This window comes from Leuciscus leuciscus (genome assembly GCF_965113295.1).
Source record: "Leuciscus leuciscus genome assembly, chromosome: 19".
Classification (NCBI taxonomy): Eukaryota; Metazoa; Chordata; class Actinopteri; order Cypriniformes; family Leuciscidae; genus Leuciscus; species Leuciscus leuciscus.
In genome coordinates this window covers 34691771-34715593 of record NC_138743.1, presented here as the reverse complement: position 1 = coordinate 34715593, position 23823 = coordinate 34691771, and the positions used below count along the sequence as shown (strand labels likewise).

General features: G+C 38.7%; 1 protein-coding gene and 1 long non-coding RNA gene across 3 annotated transcripts in view; one reads left to right on the top strand and one right to left on the bottom strand.

Annotated features, from left to right (window-relative positions):
* The window catches only part of LOC309482582, a 205320-nt gene extending 183147 nt beyond the window's left edge, over positions 1-22173 (bottom strand). The window contains exons 1-2 of the long non-coding RNA XR_014200318.1: positions 21820-22173; positions 18279-18422 (exon numbers count right to left, since the gene is read on the bottom strand). This is a non-coding gene — a long non-coding RNA (uncharacterized lncRNA). The remainder of the gene's footprint in view (positions 1-18278; positions 18423-21819) is intronic.
* LOC309482486 (prospero homeobox protein 1-like) overlaps positions 1-23445 on the top strand; it is a 30527-nt gene extending 7082 nt beyond the window's left edge. For both annotated transcript variants that reach the window (XM_082147914.1, XM_082147913.1), the window contains exons 3-5: positions 1647-1752; positions 1826-2020; positions 22183-23445. In XM_082147914.1, the coding sequence (XP_082004040.1) occupies positions 1647-1752; positions 1826-2020; positions 22183-22368 (487 nt within the window). In that variant the 3' untranslated portion in view covers positions 22369-23445. The remainder of the gene's footprint in view (positions 1-1646; positions 1753-1825; positions 2021-22182) is intronic.
* Positions 23446-23823: the final 378 nt, after the last annotated feature.

Below are 23823 nucleotides of genomic sequence, written 5' to 3'. Positions count from 1 at the left end.
GATGATCGGCTAATTTTGCTTCAACAAGAAATTATGATTTTATACAATACACATTTAGTTAGATCAAAGTGAAAATCGCAATTGACAGCGCTACTCTTCAGCACAATGGTGACCACAACATGGTAGCTCACGATGCTTTAAAAACAGAGGTCGGGCATGTACAAAATAATTTTGCAGGCTCAAACTGTGACTTTGAAATGTAGTTTGCCCCATTACACAGATGAATTAAGTGGATTGGAGATTATATTAAGTTATTATTATGTGAACAACATGGCTTTGCTTGCTGTTGGCTTTTTTAGCAGATGAAAGCTCCTCTGTTTGTCCACTGTTATATTGGCAGAGGTTGAGGTTTTTTGTTTAACAAAATGCTTTGCGCTGATGTCAGAGCTCAGAGAGGCCTTAAAGGAGGCAGCTCGGCCCTCTTTGTCTGGAGAATTTGCCCAGTCAGCAATTTTGTTGTCTGGCAGAGGTCAGGACAACGGCAGGAGTGTCACACACAGTGCAGTTTGAACTTTCAATGTGTTCTTATCTTGATTATTGATGGATGCTGAAAGTATGGAGGAAAATGTGCAGTGTTGGCAGAAAGATCAGACAGTAAGCCAGACTGTTGTTTCCCTTCAAACATCTATGGTAGACCTTGGTAGATTCATAATATATTTAATAACATCAAACATCGGGATTTTTCATTAGTAAAAAAACTAAACAACAACTTTGATTTGAACTTAATTTGAGTTACTATTTATGTCTTAAAACATGTTTTGAGTCAGTGCGCATTAGTCCCCTAGTTAATAAATGTCTCATCTAATTATTAATTAAAATTGAACTGAAATGTACTTACTCGCTCAGCCTCTGAAATTCAACAAAGTACATAAAAAAGCCTTAGATTCACTACTGCAATCTTGGTAGCACCTTATTTCACAGTTCTCTTCTACATTTACATTTATTCATTTAGCTGACGCTTTTATCCAAAGCGACTTACAATTGCTATATATGTCAGAGGTCGCACGCCTCTGGAGCAACTAGGGGTTAAGTGTCTTGCTCAGGGACACATTGGTGTCTCACAGTGGATTCGAACCCGGGTCTCTCACACCAAAGGCATGTGTCTTATCCATTGCGCCACACCACCTCTATACCCCTCTTCTGCATGTACGCACAATGTACTTATTATAGCAATTACAATAACTGGGTAATAACCTATACTTGCTTGGGTAACTACACTGTAAGTACACGTACTGTAAAATAAAGTGTAACCGTAATCTTCATTTATTTTTAAGAGTGTCGGGTCAGATTATTGTCACCTATGGAAAACATTCCTATGCCATGTCCAAAAGATCCTCCCAAAGCCCTTACCGCTATATTTGTGTTCAGTCCCTGGTAAAATGAAGGTTACAAACACATTTGAAGGTGATATGCAAATACTATATTTATCTCTTTGACATCTGGAGGTTTGGGATCAGGGCATATAGGGAGAGACGTTGCTCGCTTTGCCTGTAAAATGAGTTTCTGATGTAAAATATGTTGGTGTAATGTTTTTCATGTTTTATTGAACGTGACGAGCCGACACCTTGAGTGATGAGACGATAATGTCAAGCAAATCTTGTGCCTTATAGCATTGGGCTTATTTTCCTTCACTGCTGGTCTCACATCCAGGAGGGCTTGTCCCCAAGTCACCTGAAGAAGGCCAAACTGATGTTCTTCTACACCAGGTACCCAAGCTCCAGCATGCTCAAGATGTACTTCTCAGATGTGAAGGTGAGTGCAGACTGATAGAGATTCTTTAAAACCTAATGTAACTCATTAGTATGTAACATTATGTGTGTCTCAGTTTAACAGGTGCATCACATCTCAGCTGATAAAGTGGTTCAGTAACTTCAGAGAGTTCTACTACATCCAGATTGAGAAGTTTGCCCGGCAGGCCATAAATGACGGTGTGGTGGCAGCGGATGACATCAGAGTGAGCTGTGATTCGGCGCTCTACAAAGTGCTCAACATGCACTATAATAAGGCCAACGATTTTGAGGTATGTGCTCACTTACAAACGCATACACAGGCTCATCACAATGATGATCATTGTGATGTTTATAAACTCTTTCCCCGCCAGCGTTTTAAAAAATAGTCGCCAGCATTTTTGATGATTTTCACAAAATTTCATGGCCCCCAGAATATTTGCTTGTATGCATATTTGAACATGCAATGTATCAAAATAATGAACAGAGCCTCTGCATTTAAACTAAAAACATTTTGTTCTAGTTTCATGCATTCTTTTTATATCAACACTTGAATGTGGGTAAGCTTCATTAAGAAAAGCAATATTTTGAACAAAAAGCTGAGAAAATCATCTTTTGGTCAAAGACTTTATCCAGATCGAATTCAGAACGATGATCAAAACATAGATGGAGTAGATCGAGTCCATCAACACCCCCAAAACTTGCACAGTCCTATAGCTTGTCCTGGGTCGACATTTCAATTGGCTTACGTTAGGCAGTTTTGATTTGTATGCTGTTTAATGTTTGATGATTGCATTATTTGACATACGTAAGCAATGCTTCAAACGCTTGTTTCTGCTTCTTCTTCGCCTGTGTTATGATCTGGAGATTCTGTCCTCTTTCAGAAGATGCATAATAGTGCCCCCTACCATATAACAGTGAAAACATGGATTGGTCAACTTTTGTAATGTTGAGTCAAATAAGGAAAATAATTATTCAAATACATTTTTTCTGAAGAGTGTAACCATTGTGGCTTTATTGTGCTTTTAAAACATTGCTTCAAAATGCAATTTTGTGCAGTTTTGAGTTGCAATCACGATATACCGGAAGGATTTATTGTATCAAAAATGTGTATTTTATCTTGAATCGCTCAATCTCTTCTAAGTTTGTATTAAAAAAAGATTTGTTTTGTTCTCATGCATCTCACTCATAAAGACACATGAAGACGCTATTTAGGGATTTCAGCCCTTCAATAGAGTAAAAAAAAAAAAAAAAAAAAAAAAAACCTAAATAACTATAACTTTTTATTACACAAAACTAAAGTCTTCATAAGAAATTATCCAATAAAAAAAGGAGCAAAACATGTAACCGGAGCCTTTGGACTCATATCGGCAACATAATTAGCTTATTATAAAAAACAATGGAAAGTCTTTGCTGGAGAATGCAGAAGACGTCATTTTGCGGCAGAAGTGCTTCGAAAGGGTTTGTTTGAGTGTGTTTATAGGGGAAGGTGACCTGCCAATGCTGAGTGTTCCTATGGCAGGAGTCCTGCCTTGACCCCTGGAGTCATGTGATAGAAATCTACCCTCTCCTTCTCACTGCAACAAAATCTCTCCATCTATCATGTTCTTTTCAGAGTTACAGATAATAAATGTTTACATAGTTTCAGACGTTTTTGTGATCTTTTGTCAAGCTAGAGTAGGCACATATCAAATATGTCATATTAAAGATACAATATATTACATGATCTCAGTGATCTCATTTTTCTTTCCTGTTGATGTAGACACACACACACACACACACACACACACACTCACACACACACACACACACACACACACACACACACACACACACACACACACACACACACACACACACACACACACACACACACACACACACACACACACACACACACACACACACACACACGACACACTGTTCTGGTTCCAGGAACTGCATCAATATTGTTATTTACATAAATAAATAAGGAATTTGCAAATAGTGCAGAGATCAGTGAACAAATTTACGGTTACTCTGTTGCGTGCCTCGTGAGTGTGTATCTGTGTGAAGACATGGAAGGGAACATGTTTTGCATGTTAAGGATTTTCTCAGTAGGTGTCTAAGAGATGTGACGGTTGATTAACTTTGCTTAGGGAAAGTGTGCCAAGCCATGCAAATTTCACACACAAATCAACCACCTTGACTTTTACCTTTGTAAGTGTGTGTGTGTTTATGAGTCTGTGTTTATCCACTGAAATGGAAAATCATGCTACTTGTGAACTTAAATCCCCTACTGCTTACATCATCAACTGAAACCAGACCCATGTCATACTATCAGCACACACTCAAGGATGCATACAGAATCACATACTCTCTTGAGTTGGTACTTATTTTGAATAAGTACTTACATTACGAGTGCTAAGAAAGAATGTTTCTATTTAGTATGGATGTGTGTAGTATGAATGTAATGCCATGTTGTTTCTGTCATGTGATCTACCAACGTCCGTTGTGTTGCTTCACTGTCATTCACAAATCCTCTCCCATTGCCTCATGGGATATTAAATTGTCCGTTGTATAACATATTTGTCTGGCATGCTGATGCAATGATTTACACAAACAGGATATAGAGTGTTTATTCAAATTTAGCACCAAAATGTCATATTAAAACAATTTTCCTTGAATTTTTTCATGCCTTAAGAATAGCTTGAATGTAACTCTACACCCTTGCCTCAATTAGTATATGCTGTTCTATTAATATGCAAACGAGCCCCGCCTCCACTCACTCACAGCAGCTCAGAGATCTACTCGTTGACGATCACACGTTGATCTGATTGGTTACAAGGTAGTTTGTGACGTCAGAAACACCAGCGATTTCAAACCGTGTCTGTCTTTGGTTCACTGCAGTTTTAAGGAGAAAACACATGGTTTGCACATGATTTGTCTTAAAGCATATTAAAAACACCACATAGACATATAAACATTAAAAACTTGATTTTAATTATTTACTTACTGTCTTCTACAATTGTTCATGTTTTCTTTATGTTGTTTTTTCTTTAGGTTGTTTTTATCAGGATGGGTCATTAATAGACTAGAAATTCACACCACAGAGAAAATGTTAATTTTACAGTGTTTATTTACTGCAAACATTGTGCAATTAAGAGATGCGTAACAAATTAACATACCTATACATTTTCAAATAAAATCAGAAAACTTTTTTTGCGTTTTGGCCGTTCATTTACGCGACAACAGCGTTTTGAAAACGCAACTTAAGATGGAGGAAAACATATATTTAAATGCTTTTGCATTCACTCTTGCATGTGAAAATGTTGTGTTCTCGGGGGAACACAAAACATTTTTGTGAGCAAATACAAAACAGTTGAGAGAGAAAGCAAAAACGTTTTATATATAAGACATATATAACCTTTCCTCCCATCATATATCTATCTATCTATCTATCTATCTATCTATCTATCTATCTATCTATCTATATATATATATATATATATATATATATATATATATATATATATATAGTACATGCCCCTTTAGGCCCACTGTACTTGTATGAATAAATAATAATTATGAATAAGACCTCATTAATAGACCCTTTCACATTTCCGGGGGTCTCAGAAGCGGGAGTCGTCATAGTTGGGTACATTTCTGGTGAAAGGGAGATGACAGCAAATATAACTTTTTTATTCCAATTTGCTTCCATAGCAAAACAATGATAGTGTTTCCACAGTCTTCTAAAAGAGGGGAAAAATATAGAGAGTCAGAAGTGAGAATGATGTGAATGATCTGATGACTTGCCCTCACTTCCTCAGCCGTTGCATTAGACGCACTCACGTAAAGTGTTCATTTCTTTCTTCGTAATTTACTGCCAAGGTAATATAACTCTAGGTATAGCATGCATATATATATATATATATATATATATATATATATATATATATATATATAAACAAATTACAATAGGATACTCACAATTATCATTAATATCATTTAATAAGGCCATAAGGATAAAACAAATCACTTTGAAGAGTGTAGATGGCTCTAAATTTGATTTAAAGTTTTTTTGTTTTACAAATTTTTATTTTTTTTAAATATAAAATTCTGTCATCATTTACTCACCTTCATGCTGTAACGCGTCTGGTGGCTGTAGAAAGGAGGAGATGGTAATAGATACGACAGAACGGGGAATATTGTGCATATAGTGTCTACACTTTGTTAACGAGAGGATTCGCATGCGCTCAGAACTCAGCACTGAACAAAAACTTTGATTCCCTTGCAGTACAGCTGCAAGACCCTTGGTTTCTGGGTGAACTATCCCTTTAAGTTATAGGTTTATCATAGTCACAATGTAGTAAATCATACAGTACATCTAGCAGTTATTGAAAAGTGTCAAGCTTGCTGACTGTCCTTTTTCAGTGTTTGTTCCATTTTCAGTGATGAATTGTGCTGAATTCAGGATTCAGATTTCTAAAGTGATATCAATTGTTCAATTAATTGTTCTACACTTTTACCTGAGGGTGAAACACAGTCTTTGGTATATCCACACCTCTGACCTTGAGCAATCAATGTCTCTGTGGTGCAGTGAAAAACAACACGCTTCAGTTTCAGAGGTGTGATTGAGTTTAGCCATGCTCCAAGATCCCCTAGGGTCCTCATTTTAACACAGTCTCAGTCATTGCTAGAGATGGTCACATATCACCATGGATATATGAGGGCCATACTGTATACTCATCCAACAGAGGACTGACAAAGACCTTTTGGATCTATTTCAATGTACCTTTGTATGTCTACAAACTATTAGGAACTTTCAGTTTGACTGTCTGCTTAATATCTGCTAACTCTTTATTGTGATGGTCCCCCAACAGACATTCTACTGACTATAAGTAACTTTGCAAGTTCCTACATGTAATCTTGCTCTACTAACCCTAACCCCTAACCTAACAGTCTACTAATACTCTGATGAGAGTTAGTTGACATGCAGTTGCAAATTATTGAGTTAGTTGACATGCAGTTGCAAAATTACTTTTAGTTGAAGTGTAACCGTTTTTATTTCTCTTTCCATCTTCTTCCACTTATCCTGGGTCGGGTCGCGGGGGCAGCAGTCTAAGCAGAGACACCCAGACTTCCCTCTCCCTAGATATAGGTGAGAGTAGGAACGTAGATCGACCGGTAAATCGAGAGCTTCGCCTTGCAGCTCAGCTCCTTCACCACGACAGACTGGTACATCGTCCGCATTACTGCAGAAGCTGCACCGATCCGTCTGTCAATCTCCAGTTCCGTCCTTCCCTCACTCGTGAACAAAACCCCAAGATACTTGAACTCCTCCACTTGAGGTAGGAACTCTCCACCAACCTGAAGCGGGCAAGCCACCCTTTTCCGACTGAGAACCATGGCCTCAGACTTGGAGGTGCTGATTCTCATCTCAGCTGCAAACCATCCCAGTGCACTCTGGAGGTCCTGGTCTGATGAGGACAACACGACCATATCATCCACAAAAAGCAGAGACAAAATCGTGTGGTCCCCAAACTGGACACCCTCCGGCCCCTGGTTGCGCCTAGAAATTCTGTCCATAAATTTATGAACAGAACCAGTGACAAAGGGCAGCTCTGCCGGAGTCCAACATGCACCGGGAACAAGTGTGACTTACTGCCGGCAATGCGAACCAAGCTCCTGCTCCGGTCATACAGGGACCGGATAGCCCTTAGCAAAGGGCCCCGGACCCCATTCTCCCAGAGCACCCTCCACAGGACACCGCGAAGGACACATTAGAATGCCTTCTCCAAATCTACAAAGCACATGTGGATTGATTGGGCAAACTCCCATGAACCCTCCAGCACCCTGAAGAGGGTATAGAGGGTGTACATGATCAGTTGACAGCTCTGCCCCTCTCTTCATCCGAGTGTCCAAGACATAATCGACCTCCGGCCTAAGGCATCCTGGTGCCACCTGCACCGATGGACACCCTTATGCTTGAACATGGTGTTCGTTATGGACATGCTGTGACAAGCACAGAAGTCCAATAATAGAACACTGCTCGGGTTCAGATCAGGGGGGCCTTTCCTCCCAAACACGCCCCTCCAGATGTCACTGTCGCTGCCCACATGGGCGTTGAAGTCCCCCAGTAGAATGATGGAGTCCCCAGTCGGAGCACTTTCCAGCACCCCTCCCAGAGACTCCAAGAGGGCCGGGTACTCTGCACTGCTGTTTGGCCCGTAGGCACACACGACAGTGAGAGACCTGTCCCCGACCCTCTAAATCAACGGGGACAGTTTCCGTGTCCAGAGATCTGGTCGTCGGGGCCCCCGCCTTCGACTGCTGCCCGATTCCATTATGCACCGGCCCCTTACGGTCCCTCCTGCAGGTGGTGAGCCCACGGGGGTCCCTCATTCGGGCTGAGCCCGGCCGGGCCCCATGGCAGGAGGTCCGACCACCAGGCGCTCGCATGTGAGCACCAACCCCGGGCCTGGCTCCAGGGTGGGGCCCCGGCTGCACCATGCCGGGCAACGTCTTGTTCCTTGATTTTTTATCAAGGGGAGGGGGATTTTGAGAACAGTGTATGATAAATGATTTAAACTACTGTACTCATTCATCAAGTGCTATGCTCTGCAAATGCTATCAAAGCATTGTGTCACCAATTAGCAAGGTAGCATTTTTTGATTTAGCTGGTTAAAGCTAACCAAGCGACCACTACAAAAAATATTTAAGTTGAGATTTCATGATAATTTTAAGTTTTGTATGAATTAGCTTACTCACATATTTCAAGTTAAGAGCAATAAAAATGTATGATTACAAAATAAAATCTGTTCTGCTTACTTAAACATTACATTTCTTAACTTAATGTGATGTAACTGATTACCTCAAATTATTTGAGCTTTGCCAACTTATTCAGGTTTAGTTGTAAAATGTAGATATTTGAGTGGAGGAAAAAAACAACAAAAAAACAAGGCAATCAGTTGCCACAAAATATTTAAGTAGCATTGCTACTACAATTTAAGTTATATGAAATTATATAATTTAATTTAATAACATTTAAAGTGACTTAAAAAAACTAAGTTTAGATAAAGTAATTTTTTTATATGTATAAAAAGGATATTTTAAGTTGCATAAGTGAAGTAATTAAAGTTGTCAGTACTTAAAACTTTGCATTAAAGTTGCATTAAATTAACATGAACAAAACACTAAATATATATATTTTGATTTAAATGAATGTTCATTTGTAATTTACAGTTATTAAAAAAAATAAAATAGCTATGCTTACTGATGATATTTAAGTTTGCAAACTTAAAAAAATAGAGGCAATCAGTTGCCTCAAATTTTGAGTTAGTAGAACTTATCCGGGTTTACAGTGTATACAACTACTCATGATTCAGTCTCTGTAATGACCATGTAAGACAACTGCAGCTGTTTGAGATACATTTTGAGACGCTCAAAAAGCAACAATGCTCAATACTTTTTGGATTGGATTTCATTTATACTTTATTTAGGTATTTTCAATAAAATGGTACCAATAGGTTTCATTATTATTACCATTTAATTGTAACTCTTCTATTTTTAATTATTTCATTAATTAATTTGAAAAGGTAACTGCTGAACTGTAAGAAATCATATCTGATTAGTAACAATGTACCAGAGGCCAAACCACCAGACACTGAGGGGCCGCCACAACAGGATGCGATAGTCAGATTAGTGGTAAACAAATGTTGTTGTTGTTTTTCAAAAGCTGATACTAAAACTAGTGCAACCTGTGCATAGTTATCTATCCTTACTAATAATACTTTTTATTTATATAGTGCCTTTTCAGGGCCTAAGGAAGCTTTACAATGTACATGCAACAAGGAAAGGATAACACCAACAGGGTAGACAATGATTCAATTCAATTCAATTCAAATTACTTTATTGTCCTCCTTGAGGCAAATTGTTTTGCAGCAAAACAGTTAAGTTTGAAAACATATACAATCACACACACAATACAAATACGAGAAAAACTCTGCCTTCTTGCTAGCGTTAAAAAACAAGATAAAAACAATACAGCAGACATCAAAGCGTGATATGTTATATACGCTTTGATGCAGAATTAAAAAGTAGAATAGCCGCGGGTACAAATGAGTGTCTATACCTATTTGTTCTAATTTTGGGAAGTGTCATTCGTAGTCCGGATGGCAACATCTGAAATTCAGACTGCAGGGGATGTGAGTTGTCTGGCAGAATAGATTTAACCCTATTTAGCATCTGCAGCTGATAAAGTTCCTCCAGACCCTTCTGCTTAGAGCCTGTAATACTGCTGCTCACCTTAATTACCCTTGAAAGGGAATGTTTTTGTTTTATAGTCGTAGATCCGTACCAGCAGATTAAAGAAAAGGTGACAACTGACTCCACAAATGACCTGTAGAACAAGGTCATCAGGGACTTGTCTACATTAAATTTTGCCAGCTTTCTAAGACAATACAGGCGCTGCTGACCTTTCTTACAGAGCAAACTAGTGTTTGGCTCAAAGCACAACTTGTCGTCAATAATTGATCCTAAGTACTTGTACTGTTTGACAACTTCTATTTCCTGATCATTTATTTTAGTTGTAACAATATTTGGGATGTTTTGCCTGAAATCAATACACATGTCCTTAGTCTTTGATGCATTCAGTTCAAGAAAGGCTTCCTTGCACCATCTTACAAACTGGTCAATGACCGGACCGTGTGAATTTTCCTCATTGTTTAACAAGCTGACAATCACCGTATCGTCAGCAAATTTCACGAAGTGTCTATTTTCAATCTTAGAGCGACAGTCATGATGACAAACAATAGTAAGTAGGTTAGAGTAACAAGCATACAGAACAGTAAAAGAGCATTATATAGACAAGGCAGAATACAGCAGAATAGAGATAAGCACAACGAAATACAGGACACAACTTAAGAATGATAACATTCTGAAAATAAGTGAGTTTTGAGTAATGATTTGAATTCAGAAATATTATTAACTCAACAGAGTGATCCGACTAACACTCAGCAACAAGTTTTGCAAGTTTTATACACTAGCAAAACAAAAGTTTAGGCATAATTGAAAATGACTGTAGAAAGTAATACAGTGCTGCAGTGAGGATATATTTTTGTAGGCAAACTCAGAAATTAGAATTACCCTGGTCCCCTCGACAAAAAGCGAGGATTTTTCTTTTGGATTATTGCAGAAAATAAACTCTGTGATCAACAAAAGTTTATGATTCTCACTTGTTTTGTTCATAATTATAATTAATACAAATTTTGTGTTCAATATCCCAAACAATTCCTTCAATATCAAGAACTTAGACTTCAAATTAAAGATAAAACCACACTTACCAACAATGCATTACAATCTTCTCAGCTTATAGAAGAAATTATGAAAATTAATAACTTCAAAAAATTAACCTCCCAACTATATACATTGATTTCCAAACAAAACACAACAATGACACTCCCAACAACCAAGTGGGAAACCGACCTGGCCATCTCTTCTAACTCTGAGTACTGGGAACAAATCTGTAGGAACATATTTTTCATGACCGATAACACAAACCTGCAGCTTATACAATATAAAGTCATTCACAGAACTCACATCACCCAAAGTAAAATGTTCAAAATGGGCCTACACAACACCGATATTTGTTCACAGTGCACTTTAGGTAGCACAGACGACTATTTGCACGCCATGTGGCACTGCCAACCAGTTCACTCTTTTTGGATTACAGTCACTGAGACACTGTCCACTATCCTGAGCCACAGAATCCCATCATCACCAACACTTTGTCTCATAGGCGACTTTTCCGAAATCCATATCCTGCAAAAATACAGGAATCCGTTGCTCATCTCTCTAGCTGTCGCTAAGAAAGTAGTTCTCCAAAACTGGAAATCAAAGAAATCTTGCCACATCAATCACTGGACAAATTTAATCTCAGAACACATTTCAATGGAGAAACACAATGCACACAGAAGGAAGCAAATATCAGCCTTTGAAGACACTTGGTTTCCGTTTTTGACATTTCTTAATACCACACAAACATAACTACAAGCCGTGTACATTACCAGACACATACCTCCCCCCTTTCGTTCTATAGGTTTATATATATTTTTTTTTTTTTCTTTTTTTCTTTTTTTTTTCTCTCTTCTTTTTTTTCTCTTTTGCCCCTGCAGCTATCACTTCATATATACACACAAGCATACACTATCCACACTCATGCGTAACATGTTTCCAAACCCATTTCCCCTCAAACACCTTAATTATGACCAACTAATGTAAACCTCAGATCAACAAATAGAATTTGCTCAAGATCATTCTATTCAATCAATAATAATAATATGTTCTTGTGTTTGTCAATTGTCTTGTCCCTCTGTTGTCTGTCTGTCACCTTGTCGTGTCTCATATGTTACGTGTTACACTCTGTACGTGGTGCTATAATCCCCCCTCCCCTTTTGTACCCAGGGTCTCACTTAACTGGGTGAATGGTTACGCACTGTATATAAATCTATTGTCTGTATTGTAATATATTGTGTATATATTTTGCTTTATTAAAAATAAAGTTGTCCTCCGAAGAGGGGGGGTGGTGGCGGGCCAAAAAATAAAATAAAATAAAAAATACAAATTTTGTGAATTTTGAAGCCTAAATACAATTGACAGAAGTTAAAAGCCAAATGTATGATATAAAATGAACTACACCATAGACCAGGGATGGGCAAACTCAGTCCTGGAGGGCCACTGTCCTGCAGAGTTTAGCTCCAACCCTGATAAACTCTGCCTGCCTGTAGCTTTCTAGTAATCCTTCAGAGATTGATTAGCTGGTTCAGGTGTGTTTGATTAGGGTCCCAGATAGATAGCAACCATAGAAACAATTTTAAATCAATGATTTTTGACTCAACTTCACTTTTGCTCCCACAATTTAAATTGATTATTTATTTTATTTTTTTATCCAAAAATCAATGGTAATGCCATTGAATCACTGTTACAAAGTGATGTTGACTCAACATCATGTTTACACTCTCAGAAAATGAAACACAACAGCTATAACTGACTGAAATTTCATTCAGGCTATTTTTAGCCTGAAATCAGCTAAAAATAAAAGAAGACAATAAATCTCTCAAGATCTCAGCAGAAGGTTTTTGTGACAATTAACAGAGGTTTAGATGTTGATGTTTCATTGAAAATGTTTTGTCACCATCATGGTGATCAGTGTTTCCTTTAGTTGGGCAGTTTGACACTTGGCTTTTATGTGAGTTTGTGATATTTGCAACAGTGTGAACTAAAACATAATTTATTGGAAATAAAGCCAGAAACAAAGATAATCAGGTGAAATAGTTTACTAATTTTATACCTGAACAAAAATCATCACTCCATACCTAAACCTAACCACCTCTCAACAATTTAGAAAACATAACAGTTAGTACCGGGACCAAAATATATTTCCATATATTTATGATCAATGTAATATATTGTGTAAATACTGAAAAAAATTCAAGTGAAATATACTGAGTTCTCTTGAAAATGTAGAAAACAATTGCTTTAAATTTCTGAGTGATATTTTCCTCAAAGTAGTAAGTTTCTAATATAAAATCATACAAAAAAGTGTTGAGACAACGATAAACTATGCATTTATTTGTATTTATTAAACTAAAACTTCAACTTGAAAGAAGTTTACAAACATCATTGCAATAGATTAATGCATTTTTAATAAAGCAATATGCAACATATACTCAATGTTTCTAGGTTATTTTCCTGGACTGAAGCTCAAGCTCTACTCTTCAGCACAATGGTAACCCACAAAACCCTTTAAATCCCAACCGAACATTAAACACTAACAGATCCCTCAAGATCTCAGTAGAGGAGGAATAAACAACAAAAACAGCATTACCGGCTTCACTTATTTCTAAAAGTTTGACTTTATTTCTGTCAGACATCTACAGAAATTCTTATTGAGAATGAAGAGGATTAGATGTTGATTTATTGAAAGTAATATCATTTTACAGTCACCATTATGGAGATCAGTGCTTGCTTTAGTTGGGCTCTCAACATTTGATTTTATAGCATTAGTTTTTCTCTGACTGATGTAATTATATGTGTGTATCACACATATATTATACCATATAATATATTGATCATAAATATATGGAAACATATTTTTGTTTAGTAAGGGGGCGTACTATTATTCAACTTTGTGATAAGGAACCGTTTCTTCACATGCATCCTGAAAAACATGGCATCATGACACTGTGGGAAAGTGAACCTCAAGGCTCGACTCAAGGCCAGAGTTCAATGTGTTTACTTACCCTTCATCAAGGCTGCTCAGTTTGAAGCCTTGCTTTCAGAGAGGCCATCTCTGAAACAACCAGAAAGATTGTAGTATACCTGTGCAGTTCCCAGCTGACATGGGAAGTGTTCTGAACTGCATTCCCATGTTGGTTGGTTATGGATTAAACAGAGCAGTTTAGAGTGTGTATGCACATGTGTGTGTGTGTGTGGTTCATAGATCCTTCAAGTATATCGCTTCCTCTATCTCTCATGGTCAGTGTGTGTTTGGGGAGTGCAGATCAAATAAAAACATGTTCCCAGAAGACTGAGTCAAAGAACTGTTCTATGTACTCTTAACAAGGTCAACTCCAGAGTTTTGTCAACTATTCTTAAAGGAACACCCAAAAATAAAAATTCTGACATTACTGACACAAATAAACATAAATAAAGTCATTAACATTCCTTTCCAAACAAAAATGTCCCCTTTCTATGTAATTGTAATTAGGTTTATTATAGATTGCGCTTTATTCACAAAATACAGCTGGGTGCATTTACATGTATTGGGTCTATATGTCAGCTTGGTGAACGTGATTTCGCCAAGTACATCTTTGTTGATCCTGGAACAACATTCCAATTGACCAATCAGATTTGAGGGACAAATTTTACAGTTTATTTCAAGTTTTGGCTTACCAGGCTCTCTCTGACCAGACGGGATAGCCTTCGTTGCCCTTGTGCATTGATAAGTGTAACGGATGTGGAAAGACACACTCACACGTGGGCTTCTATGTAGGCCTACTTGACTTTATCTTTTTGAATAGAAAAAAGTACAAATCACTTTGGCTGAAGAGAAACTACTGCAGACATTCATAAGACTAGAAAATTAGAAATTACACATTCACTCAACTCATAATACAAATAATTGTCAGAATGTTAAGACTTAGACAATAACCACAAGAAATGAACTTGTTCACACTCGTGTGACGCATGTGGAAATTCAGTACATTTTATAACAATCTCAACAATCATGTTAAAGCATTAAATAAATTAAATATACGCTCAAATACATTTATAAAAGAAATTGCATCAAAAAGATTCACTGAAAACATTATTATCACAATTAATCTGTTAATGAGTTAGAGCGTGAAAAATCGTACATACCCACAGCAGCGACACTTGAATCTGCTGCGGTACGGCAAGAGAAGAGCGACAAAATACACTGTCTGCAGTACCATTAATAGCCATAGGAGGGGAGCCTTCGATCACCAATGAATATAAACAAATGCTTATTTTATGAAATTCACACATCAAAACTCTTTAAATTAAATACTCTTTTTAACCTTGTAACCATCCAACCCCACTGAATTACATAAAACAAACGAATGACCTGGGGCGTATCACCAATGGATAGTTTTTTATTTTTATTTTATTTAGTTCACTGTAGTAAACTTCACAATAAGAAAGGATCCCCTATCAAAGGATAGTCAAAAATACAATTATCCCTTAAGGATGAAGTTATGAGAGAGTAGCGTTGAACTCTCCCACCAGCGACTGACATACTCCATACTCAACTTTCTTTTACACTCAAACAAAAAGAAAAGATGTAGAATCTTATTAGGATTTTAAGGCACCCTATTTCATCAGGTATGTGCTTTCCGAACTATTGTTTTCTAGATATGAAACAGACTAATAAAACACATTTTAACCAATATGTTAAGAGACATGAAACCAAATGACTTCAAAGCAGAGAAAGCCCTAAGCACCGACTTATAAACAGCCTGAACATTGTGTTTTGTGTCCTGAACCACAGCCTGTGCTGACATTACATGTATTAATCTGTCAACGGGTCTAATGATGCCACCAAAACGTGACCTGACCTGAGTGACTGAGCTAGAACTTTGTGGTACAGTCACAGTGTCAGCTACATGTGTGTTGGCAGGAGCCTGTGAGTGCGGCTGAGCAGACAGGATTGTCTCAGAATTTGATTCATGCGAATCTGAAGTGCCACTTACGTTGTCATCAGAAACAGGCCCTGTCCCAAATGGCGCACTTCATGCAGACTTTCGGTCTTGTGGACTTGAATTGCGCGTGCTCGCTGAGTCTACGAGTCTGTAGGCCGTCCCATTCAGCATTTTACCGCTCTGAAGTGTGCTCAGCAGCGCCCCCTTTGTACCCTTGAAGCGGTCTTCCACGAAGCCCGCATAGAAGCAGGCTCCACGCACTTTAACTACCCAGGAATCCTTGCGAAAGGCCAATCAGACAACAGATGGGAGGAGATTTCACTCACGGATAATTGTTGACATGGCTGAGAAGAAAATATTACTGTTTTTATGACCTAAATGTACATTTTACCAGTTGTAACCTACAGTTTATACAAACATTATGGTCATCGAGCAGTGGTTGATGTCTCAAACATAATAATAGCGCGTTTAATAATATGATCGCATTATGATTCATTAAATAAATAGAACCGAATGTCAGGGCTTCACTGAGTCATATGTAAACATAGTATGAATATTGAAACCTGTAAATTGAAAAAATTATGTTTAAATTATGTTTTAAAATTGTAATCTTAGTTCAAATGGAACATTATGTATTTTTATGTTCAACTGTATACATCATTTAAATAAGCATGATGTATCTATTGTCTAATTCCCAGGTGATATGCACAATATCAAAATATAGAACTGTAAAATTAGGCTGTGTAGTTGACATGGAGATAAGACGTCGGAGCGCAAAAATGTGATTTCTCCTGTCCAACAACAACTAGACCGTTATTTCCGGCATGCCGATCGAGTCTGTCCCAAAAATACCTCTCAATGCGCCCTCGTGGACAAGGGCCCTATAGGTCTGCACTACATGACGTCACCAAAGTGTGGACTCTGAGGAAGTCCACAAGTCCGGAGTGTGCCATTTGGGACAGGGCCACAGACATTCTTGTATCTCTTGACAATGCAGATATGTGACTTTCTGGTGCAGCAGGAGTGATCTTAGTTGAGGGATCTGTCAGAATTCCACTTAGGCCTCGTTTACACTGTCAGTGAAATGTGACCTAATTCCGATTTTTTTCTCATATGTGACACAGATCGGATGTGTTCTATGACAGTGTAAACAGGGAAAAAACGCATACATTCGGATATTTCGAGATCTGTTTCAGGCCTCATTCATACGTGGAAAAAAATCGGATATGTGCCAATGCGACTGTCATGTAAACAGGCAGATCAGAGTTTCTGAGGCATTAGGCGACGTCTCCGCGGTTTAATGTCGAGAGAAACCCCGACGTGCTTCTGCAAAGGGACGGATGGCCAGACGAAACGTTGTGTCGTCGAAGGAGAGGAATGTGAAAAAACGTTGACACAACATATTGTCGTACACAACAAAATTTCGGACCCACTGCTCCTCCTTAAAGCCGATATTTAAACACAATATGCTCCCACCAGTCCTGAGATCTCTCTCACACACAATAACTGAAGCATATGTGCAATGATGGCACTTTTCGTCCTCCTTCGCCTCAAAATCATGGTGATATTTGGCGAACTTCACATATATCGCAGAGCTAGCATCAAGCATCTCTTTTTCAGTTCTCTTCTTTCCTTCAGTGATTCTGCTTGTTAACAGGCTTATTAAGTTAGTAATTATGTCCCCACAACCTGTTATCTCATTGTAATCAGCAATAACACATGAAAAGTTTGTCCATGGTGGACAATATGCGATTTAAGCCCATACGTATCTGTTGTTTTATGGTGCGTATTTCTAGACACCTTTAACCTTATTTTGATTATTCTCAGGTTAGGTAAAGTAAGTCGAATCTGTCCTAAATCATAAGCATATGAATTTTCATACTCACAATCCATAGGTCAGAAGACTTCTCTGTGGTCTGTTCAGCTCACTTTTGTAGAAATCAAAGACTTTTGGCAGGCAAGCTTCTTGGTTTCAATTAAATATAGTTGTAGTATTTACAGGTTAACTAGTTTACATATAAAGTACTAATATATATAAAAAAAACAAGATAAAAACAACATCAAAAGTAAATCGTTTACAAGTGTTTGTCTGTCAGAGGCTTCAATGGCATGGCATCTAACACCGGAGAGGCCATTCCTAAGAATCAGCGTCTCCTTCATCTTCTCCTTTCAGCCTTTTATAGACCATCTGAATTCTTGAGGTTGTCATCTTTATCCAATCCGAAGTCTTGAACTGTCATAAGTTCTGGACATTCCTTTCGGACATGTCTATATAAAGCCTTTCGACTCTTCGTCCTCCCTTCTTCTGACTTTTTCTTCTTTGTTGCATTCTGTGCCTCGTCCACAACACATTCGACGGTAATGCTTGCATTTTTCTTCTTTCTTTTGCAAAGCTCTTTCTAATACATGTTTTGTTCCTCACTATGCTTTTTAAAGAATGCTTAAAACATTAAGTGTGGTATGTTTTTCTTTATAAACCTCTTTCTTAATAAACCTACCCAAGATGGCGCTGCGTGAGTGGTAGCCTGTTGCTGCAGCTCTGAGGTTTTTTTTGTGAATCTTAGTGTATTTCGTTTGTTTGTTTGTTTTTTTTGTTTGTTTTTTGTTTGTTTTTTTCCTTCCTTAAAACTTTCTTTCTTTAACGTATGGGCACATGGATGTAACTTTGCAATGGGAGAATCATTCGGCTGCAGCTCCATTGTTTACACATGGGAACAGCTGTTAGCACTGAGGCACACTAGGATATCTTCTACTGAAAGACAGGAGATCCCTGAGGATTTATTTAAAAGAAGAAGAAGGGGATGCAGAGGTGGAGTTAAACGTCGAGAAAGGAAAAGACGGTACAAACCATGCATCCCGTCTGTTATTATGGGGAACGTGAGATCTCTCCCCAATAAGATGGAAGAGCTAACGGCGCTAACCCGGCTGCAGAGGGAATACAAGGAGTGCAGTGTCATGTGCTTCACGGAGACGTGGCTGAATGAACTCACTACGGACTCACTGGTTACACTGGATGGCTTTCAACTTGTGAGAGCGGACAGGAGAGCAAAGGAGAGCGGTAAGAGGAAGGGTGGGGGAATTGCGATGTTTGTGAACAATAGATGGTGTAACCCTGGGCACATCAGTGTTAAGGAACAGCTCTGCACTAAAGACATTGAGTTGCTAGCGGTTAGCATGCGGCCATATTACATCCCGAGGGAGTTTTCACACATTATTACGATAACTGTCTACATCCCCCCCTCGGCTGATGCTTCAGCTGCATGTGAGCTTCTTCACTTACTTGTGTCACAGCTGCAGACATCACACCCACAGTCCTTCTTACTCATCTCCGGAGACTTTAATCATGCTCTCTTGTCTTCAACACTTCCTACCTTCACCCAGTATGTTAAATGCCACACAAGGGAAAATAAAACTTTGGATCTGCTGTATGCCAACATTAAAGAGGCATATAACTCTTTACCCCTCCCCCCACTGGGCCGCTCAGATCATAACCTGGTCCATCTTCTGCCTGCTTACATACCTTTGGTGAGTAAACAACCTCCAACCACTAAGTATGTGAGGAAATGGTCTGAGGAGGCCAGTGAAGCACTGAGAGACTGCTTTGAGACCACAGACTGGGAAATGCTCTGTAATTCTCATGGGGAGGACATTGACACTCTCACTCATTGTGTTACTGATTACATCAATTTCTGTGTGGAGAACACCATACCTAAGAAGAAGGTTCGGTGTTTCTCCAACAACAAACCTTGGGTGACTTCAGAACTCAAAGCCTTGCTGAATGAAAAGAAAAGACTTTTTAAATCTGGGGAAAAAGAAGAGTTGAGGATGGTCCAAAAACAACTAAGATGGGAGATTAGGAAAGGAAAAGACAGTTACAGGAAGAAGTTGGAGTCACGCCTCCAACAAAACAACATAAGGGAGGTTTGGAGGGGTCTGAAAACCATCTCTGGTCAGAACAAAGTCAGTGGCAGAGGCTTTGTTTCTGGTGACTGTGACAGGGCAAATGAATTAAATCTTTTTTTCAATAGATTTGATTCTACCCCCTCTCCTCCCACCTCCAACCAGACTTCAGACCTGTCGGGAGCTTCTATATCTCCCTCTAGCAGCCTCTCTCTGACAGTCAATCAGGTGAGGAAGGAGCTAAAAAAGATCAAGGCAAGAAAGGCACCGGGCCCGGATGGAATCTGCCCCAGAATGCTTAAAGATTGTGCAGATCAGCTCAGCGAAGTCATCCTGCACATCTTCAACTTGAGCCTGAGTCTGGAGCGAGTTCCAGTCCTGTGGAAGACTTCGTGTGTTGTTCCAGTTCCAAAAACTGCATATCCCAGGGAGCCTAATCACTTCAGACCGGTTGCCTTAACTTCACACCTGATGAAGACCTTGGAGAGGATTGTACTACGACATCTGAGAACCGTGGTGAGTTCAGAACTGGATCCCCTACAGTTCGCTTACCAAACAGGCATAGGGGTGGAGGATGCTATCATCTATCTTTCACACAGAGCACTGTCACATCTGGAGAGCACTGGGAGCACTGTGAGGGTCATGTTTTTAGATTTTTCCAGTGCTTTCAATACAATTCAACCATCACTGCTCTGGGGGAAGCTATTGGGGGCTGGTGTTGACCAACACCTGTCTGCATGGACCATCAGTTACCTCACTGACAGACCACAGTATGTGAGGCTCCAGGACTGTGTGTCTGATGTGGTGACGAGCAGCACAGGAGCACCACAGGGGACAGTGCTCGCTCCTTTTCTCTACACCCTGTATACAGCGGACTTCAGGCATAACACAAGCAGCTGTCACATGCAGAAGTTCTCCGACGATACTGCCATTGTTGGGAGGGTTTCAGAGGAGAATGACCAGGAGTACCGGGAGGTCATCGGGGACTTTGTCAACTGGTGTGAGTCAAACCACCTTCACATCAACGCCAGCAAGACAAAGGAGTTGGTAGTTGACTTTCGCCGGAGGCCACCTGGTGCTACACCGGTGAACATCCAGGGTGTTGACATTGAGATGGTGGAGACATACAAATACCTGGGTGTTCACCTTAACAAGAAACTAGACTGGTCCACAAACACAGATGTCCTGTACAAGAAGGGCCAAAGCCGTCTCCACCTGCTGAGGAGGCTGAGTTCCTTCGGTGTGTGCAGGTCTCTGTTAAAAACTTTTTATGACTCTGTGGTGGCATCTGCAATCTTTTATGCAGTAGCATGTTGGGGAGCTGGGAGTACAGAAAGGGACAGGAAAAAGCTTAATAAACTGGTGAAGAAGGCTAGCTCTGTTCTGGTCTGCCCTCTGGACACCATAGAGGAGGTGGGGGAGAGGAGGATGTTAGCTAGGCTGGCATCTATTATGGGCAACACTTCTCACCCCCTGCATGAGACTGTGAGCTCCTTGAGCAGCTCCTTCAGTAGCAGACTGCTGCACCCTCGGTGTAAGAAGGAGCGCTTCCGCAGGTCCTTCATTCCAGCAGCAGTCAGACTCTTTAATGCAACATCCTAATGCAGCACTGCTAGCTGCTTCTGCACTTGAGTAGCACTGGACAATTATTCTGCATTATGTGTATTTCTTTATCTATTTATTACTTGTGTCACCTACAATTGTGCAATATGTTACCTCCGTTCATTTACATTATACTTTTCTGTATATTTGTATATTTGTATTTATATACTGTCTGTTTACATTAGGTTGGTTATTGTGTGAATACAGTTGTTTTCTAATCATTATTATTATTGTTATTGTAATTAATCTTATTCTATTCTATTCTATTTTTCATTCCCTATATTTTTGTATTTCTTACTTTATTTTTTATGTTTTGAGCTGCTGTAACACAGAAATTTCCCCAGTGTGGGATTAATAAAGTCTATCAATCAATCAATCAATCAATAAACAAGTTACAAGTGTGGTTGATTGCAATACAGAAGTGTTCTACAGACAAAAAGGCATACTTGTGACGGGACAATTGCATATTTTCCACAACACTGTATAATGTGATTAAAATCATAGTGCTTATTGATTATTGCATTAATGCATAGTGCATTAATCTTATTGATGTTATGTTTACTTTGATTATGAGTATAATCACATTAACATGATTGCAATATTCTGTTTACATGATCCAAAGTTTAAATCACAGCATTGCCTTAATTGGATTATACAGGAATTGCATTATGAGGGTGCATGTAAACAATATTTGACTAAAAGTGAACACTTTAATTTCATCTTTAACTTCATCTCCCCTTGTGTTTCTGTAGGTCCCTGCACGTTTCTTGGAGGTAACTCAGATTGCGCTACGTGAGTTCTTCAATGCCATAGTGGCCTGTAGAGATGCGGATCCATCGTGGAAGAAGGCCATTTATAAAGTCATCTGCAAACTGGACTCTGAGGTTCCAGAGATATTTAAATCGTCCAGTCGTCTTCAGGAACTTCTGCATGAGTAACATGTCACAAAACATCACTAATTATTTTCTACCCTTTTTTAATGTATATTACTAATTTGAATTGCAGGATTTTACCTGTTTGTTTTTTTATTGCATTTTTCTGGCTTTTCACAGTTGAATGTACTATATGAAAAAGCATTTTATTTATTAATGTTATCATTTGTTAACCTTTAAAGTATAACAGCCTATTGATTGTGGACCAGTCTCACAGTCCTGGTGTGAGAAATTCCAATTTTGTAGTGTGTATTATTAATTGAATGTGAAGGGTGAATAGAATTAAGGTGAAATAATTTGTATCATTCATTTTATGTACCTTTTGTATTCCTGCTTTAAGGTTTTCTCTTTGTTCTGTGGTAACCAGAACATGGATTATTATTTCAAAATATAGAACTCAATATGCAAATGTATACTACTGAAAGATAAGTAAAAGAGGCGTTTTTCTAAAGAGGAAGTTTAATTTTTCTTTCCCTTCTTTTGCAGTTTGTTGGGGTGACAGCTTAATATGCTAAACAGAGTAGTCTTGCCCTCTTATCTGTGCTTGCTTTGCAGCACTATACCTCACAACATAGAAAACAATTGTGCTCACTGTTTGAGATAAAAAGGCTGACACAGCTGGAAATGCCTCTGCTATCAGCAAATTCATCAGCATATTCCTCAATCAGACTGTGTGTGCACTTGGCACTTGTGCAGCTCTATCAGGATGTCTCACTAAACCAGATGTAAGCAGAGTGGAGTCACTCCTAAGGGTCCTAAGTCCCTCCTGGATGACTGTAGCATAGCTAAAAAATTTCATCTCAAAAAGCCAACAAGAGCAAATGGAAGTGTCTGTTATTGCTGATCCCAACCATTTGGTGAGAGTGTTTGTGTAATCTTATATGTCTGAAATTGAAAAAGACACATTGAAAATGAAAATAGATCCAGCTTGTGTGGTTGATCTCTTATTTTAATTCATTCTTGTCATGCAGTACACACCTTTGTGAATTTAGAGTTACTGACAAAAACAAAAAAAATCACAAAAAAAATCTGTGCTGCAACTAAAGTTATGACACTGATTTTGTAATAAAGATTTAAAAAGCATGTTTGATTTGTTTCATTCTAGTTTTACAGAATAAACCTAAAATTACTTAAGCTGTAAATCAGGCAACTGAGGCGAAATGGGTGGGAGTTATCTATGTTCCCAGAGTTTTATTTTCCCAGGGTAACCATAAGTTCCTGTTAACCTACAACAGAGGTGCCAAATCATGGAGGGCCATTTTCCATTTCGGGTGCCTGAAAATGAAAATTTCCATTGAAAGCATATGTCGTAAACCAGGTTCCTAACCAACGACGAAGACTTGAGAGAGCAGCCATCAATTGTTAGACAGTATTCTAGGTTAGTATGTGCGGAGGTTTTTGGTCCAATCTTTAGAAACTCTGTTTTTTTCAGAATTAAGTAATAGGAAATTACAAGTCATC